The sequence below is a fragment of the Nanorana parkeri genome, unplaced genomic scaffold (assembly GCF_000935625.1).
Source record: "Nanorana parkeri isolate BGI_ZX_2015 unplaced genomic scaffold, ASM93562v1 scaffold15, whole genome shotgun sequence".
Taxonomy (NCBI): domain Eukaryota; kingdom Metazoa; phylum Chordata; class Amphibia; order Anura; family Dicroglossidae; genus Nanorana; species Nanorana parkeri.
Window position 1 is genome coordinate 3,773,501 of NW_017306283.1, and position 5,189 is coordinate 3,778,689.

General features: G+C 42.4%; 1 protein-coding gene across 1 annotated transcript; it reads right to left on the reverse strand.

Moving 5' to 3' along the window:
* Positions 1–270: 270 nt before the first annotated feature.
* LOC108788595 (olfactory receptor 8I2-like) lies at positions 271–1,329 on the reverse strand. Its single transcript, XM_018558393.1, has 2 exons — positions 1,319–1,329; positions 271–1,231 (listed from the first exon to the last, which is right to left on the reverse strand). The coding sequence occupies exons 1-2, from the start codon at positions 1,327–1,329 to the stop codon at positions 271–273; spliced, it is 972 nt and encodes a 323-aa protein (XP_018413895.1).
* Positions 1,330–5,189: the final 3,860 nt, after the last annotated feature.

The following is a 5,189-nucleotide window of genomic DNA, read 5'->3' on the forward strand; positions in this document are numbered from 1 at the left end:
ACATTAAAATACATGTTATGACTGGAGTTGGGCTTTAACTTGATGACATAATCCCCGTTTTTAAAGACAAATGTTGGTTGTGTAAAAGGCAGTAACCCATGATAGCCAATCAGCTATCAACTTGAATTATTCTGATTTCTCTTAGATAAAAAGTTAAAAAAAATTTATGTTATAAGTTCTTTGCATTATTTGCAATATGCAATTTACAATATTTTTAAAGACACATAAATTCCTCTACACATATGGTATGGTTGTATTCAGGTGACACTATCATTTATATCCCAGATTAATTTGTCTTTGCATTAACTTCTTATTAATTGCGTTCTGAAAATCATTGTTTCTAAAGCTATAAATGAGTGGATTCATGAAAGGAGTGACAATTCCATACATAACAGAGAGGACTCGTTTTTGTTCATTATAAGAAGAAGATCCTGGAAGGACATAAGTCAAAATAACAGTCCCAAAATAAAGAGCAAACACCAAGAGGTGAGACCCACATGTAGAAAATGCTTTCTGCTTCCCAGATGCACTGTGAATGTTTAACACGGCTCTAAAAATACACACATATGAAATAAGGGTTAAAGTGAAGCTGGCTAATATGATGCCACCTCCAATTAAAATAGACACTAGTTCATTCAGACGTGTTTCACTGCAAGAGAGTTCTGCAACAGACGGAATATCACAGAAGAAGTGATTGACCAAGCGTTCTCTGCAGAAGGGCAGTGAAGCAGTATATACAGTGTGCACAAGTGAGTTTGAGAACCCAATACTCCAAGAAAGCACCATTAGCTTTATACAAAAATAAGGATTCATAATTGTATTGTAGAATAAGGGTTGACATATGGCAGCATATCTATCATAAGCCATACAGGAAAGGAGGACACACTCAGAGCTCCCTAGGCCAATGAAGAAAAACATCTGAGTGAAGCAGCCAACAAAGGAAATAGTTCTGTTCTCCTGTAGAAAGTTCTTCAGACTGTTTGGAGTAATAGTTGTAGTATAGAAGATTTCTAAAAAGGACAGGTTCATCAGAAAAAAGTACATTGGTTTGTGCAGGTGAGAGTCATATCTGATTATAATTATGATCATTAGATTCCCAATGACAGTCATAATATATATAAAGCAGAATACCACAAAAAGAACCTTTCGCAGTGCCGGTTCAGATACCAAGCCCAACAATTCAAATTCTTCCACATCGGAAAGGTTGACATTCAACTTTGAGTATACAAATCTGTCAAATGTAATCAAATAAAATTAAAGCTATGCACACAGAATTCATACTTCTGATAAAAAATTAAAAATGTTCAAGATATGTTACCTTAAACTCATACTGACAGTATTACCCACATATCAAGCTTATAGAGTGCTCTTGTTTCCTTTTGTGAAAGCTGTTGTAGTTTGCATGCAGATTTAAACTGATGTTTAATACTCAACACTCTAAAGTGTTTTTTTTCTTCTGACTTTTATACTCTGTTCTGACATGCAACCCAACAGGGAATAACTGGGGAAGGTGTGAATTATCAAGCTAATTAATGATTTAATTAGTTTGATGTTATTTATTTATTTATAGACAGTAATTGATGGATGTAATAATGTGCCCAGGTATACTGAAAGAGATAAAGAGCAAATAAACAGAAAGGAAGACAGACAGACGGGGTAATAGACAGCTATGGCTCTACTCGTGCTAATGCATTTTGCACTTCTAGTCAGTGTCAGGCAGGGGCTGACTGGCAACTTTTAGCCCAGGGGGCAAGTACAACCTAGAGGCCCATGGTGCAGCAACTTGGCCTCCCTCCCGCTCTGCCTCTTCCCCCCGCCTTCTCCTTGCCCGTCTGCCACTTTTGCCATCCATGTAACGGTAGTGTGAATGGTCGGGTGTGGATGTGAGGCAGGAAGGAGGTGCGGTGTGGAGCGTGGATGCGGGCGGGCGGGTCTGGCAGCGGCAAGCGTGAGGCGGGGAGGAGGTGATGCATGTGGATGCGGGCGGGTCTGGCAGTGGCAAACGTGAGGCGGTGCGGCGTGTGGAGCGTGGATGTGGGCGGGCGGGTCTGGCAGCGGCAAGCGTGAGGCGGGAAGGAGGTGCGGCGTGTGAAGCGTGGATACGGGCAGGCGGGTCTGGCAGCGGCGTGAGGCAGGGAGGGGGTGCGGCGTGTGGAGCATGGATACGGGCTGGCGGGTCTGGCAGCGGCAAGCGTGAGGGGGGAGGAGGTGCGGCATGTGGAACGTGCGGGTCTAGCAGCAGCAAGCATGAGGTTGGGAGGAGGTGCGGCGCGCGGCGTGTTTGGAGCCGTGACCAGGGCCAAGTAAATGAAAGCTGATTAATCAATGATTGAAAATGTTGAAGACTTTTTCAATCATCGATTATAATCGACTTAGTCGATTAGTTGTTGCAGCTCTACATTCATCCCCGATTTCTGGGGACAGTCCCTGGATTAAGGAGACCGTCCCCAGACAAATGATGTCTCCGGGATCATAATATAAACTAGGGCTGCAGCTAACGATTATTTTCAAAATCGATTAGTTAGCCGATTATTAAGCTTGAATAATCGATTAATCAGATTTTCTTTTTTAAAATGGCTCCAGTGAAGGCGGCCGCTGGGTCCTCGGCTTCTCGGGCTGCCCTCTACACTGCCTGATTAGAGGGCCTCTCCTGCCTCATCCAGCTAGATCAAGCAGAAGCGGCCCTCTAATCAGGCAGTGTAGAGGGCAGCCCGAGAAGCCGAGGACCCAGCGGCCGCCGATCACAGATGCCGCATCGGATGCCGGCAACAGTGGGGGTCACGGGGGCCGTACGCTACGGCATCGGAGAGAGGCCCAGGGGGCAATTGCCACCCTGCCCCCCGGCCCAGTCCGCCCCTGGTGTCAGGTAAACATTTAGTTTTGCTTCTGAATCCTCATAGTAAGTTTATATTGAGTGCTAGCTTGTCAATTAACAAATAACTGCTTGAGATTTTCTTCTCTAAGCCTGACAAAGACAAACTCAGATCAAAGGCCTGAAAAAATTGCCTGTATTAAGTCAAATCACATTCCACTTGCTAAACGCTCCTAGTGCATCAAAGATTTGTAGACGCTGGCTACATGCACTCTGCTAAGGGTGACTGATGATGTCTACGGTTCTAGGGTAAGGTGGCAGTGAACTGCAGTCATATACAGCCAGTTTTGTACATGCTGTGATGGCTGCCTCTAGGACTCTGCATCACTTACTACTGACCCCTGAACTCTGCATCACTTACTACTGACCCCTGAACCCTGCATTACTACTGAACCCTGTGTTACTTACTACTGAGCTCTGAAGTCTGCTTCACTTGCTACCGTCTCCTACTTATGACCCCTCCACTCCATGTGTTACCTACAGATGTCCCCCTGTACTCCATATAAATCTCCACATAAATATTCAAAGCATTCAGAAATCTCAGAAAAAAGTTTCAAATTTGAAATATTGACAGGACTCGGCAAAGTCTTCTGTGTCCCATGTGACAGCAGTCAGGCCTGATGCCTGACCAATCTGGAGTCCAGCTCTAAATTATGTTGGAAAGTGAAAGAGGCATATTAGCCCGTATGCAAAATTATTTGGTAAGAAATACTGTACTGAGTATTTGTTGGGGCACTGACAGCTGATCAAGTGGGTAGGGGAGCACAAGGAAGATTAGCACAGAAAGCTTGCAAACCTGATATGCGGCACAGTACTTCCAAACAATAGGTGTGCTTTATAGTTACTCTATTTTTTTTATTAAAGATCAAACTCAATAAAAAAACCAGAACAAAGTCACAAAAATAAGTATATTGAAGTATACAACATGATATACATATATATAAATACAATAGCAAAAAAAAAAAAAAACTTTGCAGTGCCCGACCTTAATAAAGAGAAAAGGTGTGAGGCCCCTCTCCTATTTGGCTATGATTATTGGAGGGTTAATAGAGATCATTCTCCAAGTTGGTAAAATGGCGCTTGTATCTGCAGCCTTACTGAGTAGCTCTGATAACTCAAAATAATTTTGTGATGAAAAGAAGTTCCAACAGCTTTATGTTAAGAATTGAGAGGCTATACGTGTATATTTTGAAGTTTGCTCAGGGAATTTCTCCTTTTTTTGTGGGAGAGGAGAGATTTTTGCTTGAGGCAAAGAGAGGCAGGCATTTATACATTACATATCCCCAACCTCTACACTCTGTACTGAGCTGTACATTACAAACACCTGGCACCTGCAACACATACACTATGTTGTACACTACATACTGCCGACCCCTGCACTCTATTTGGTATACTGTAAACTACATATTTTTTAACAAAGTGTTAGCTCTATATTCTGTGTGCAGAAAAGCATATACAGTGGAGGAGTTTCATTTTATGATTCAATGATTATGTTGAGGTTTATGTGTGTCTGTGCAATTTTGTTATTTGTGGCACAGTAATTAAATCATATTTTTGTGAGTACAAGGACTGTGGTATATATGTGGCATGCATACAGCATGAAGGCTCTGGTTTTATTTAACCATGCCCATTTATTCCTGTCCCGCTGCTAGTGCAAAATGGTCACACCCACCACATTCACCTGTTCTAGAGGTGGCCATACACCTTACGACCATTGTACAACTTTTTTTTTTCCAGACATCTCAATACTCTAACAAGAGAGAAAATATTATAGTAAAGGAAAAGCAGCAGATGTCAAATAGATTGATAACATCCTAAAGTGTACCATAAACTGATATAATTGTAGGTTTGTTAGACATTTTTATTGTGGCACACACATAGAAAGTTTACAATATATGTAGCATGACAAATTACTAAAAATCAATATAAAACAACAGCAAAATGTACAGGTTATAAAGCATTTTTTTTTAAACTTCAATGAAGAGTTCCATACTCAGATTACATTACATGGAATCCATTCTGTGTTTTGGATTATACTTTTCAAGGAGCAGCTTAAAGCCCAACTTCAGGGAAATTAAGTTTTCCCTTGCAATGGGGCTGTCCCTGCACTGCAAGCAGAGGCGGCTCTAGAGTTTGCGAGGCCTTAGGCAAAACCTAAAGGCCTTAGGCAAAACCGAAACATGAGGCCCCACTCAGGCCTGTTGGGTCTTACCAGGGCTCTGTGGGGTTTAACCAGGCTGGTGAGACCCCGCAGAGCCCTGGTGAGACCCCACAGAGCCCTGAATAAATTAGGGCTCTGTAGGGTTTTACCAGGGCT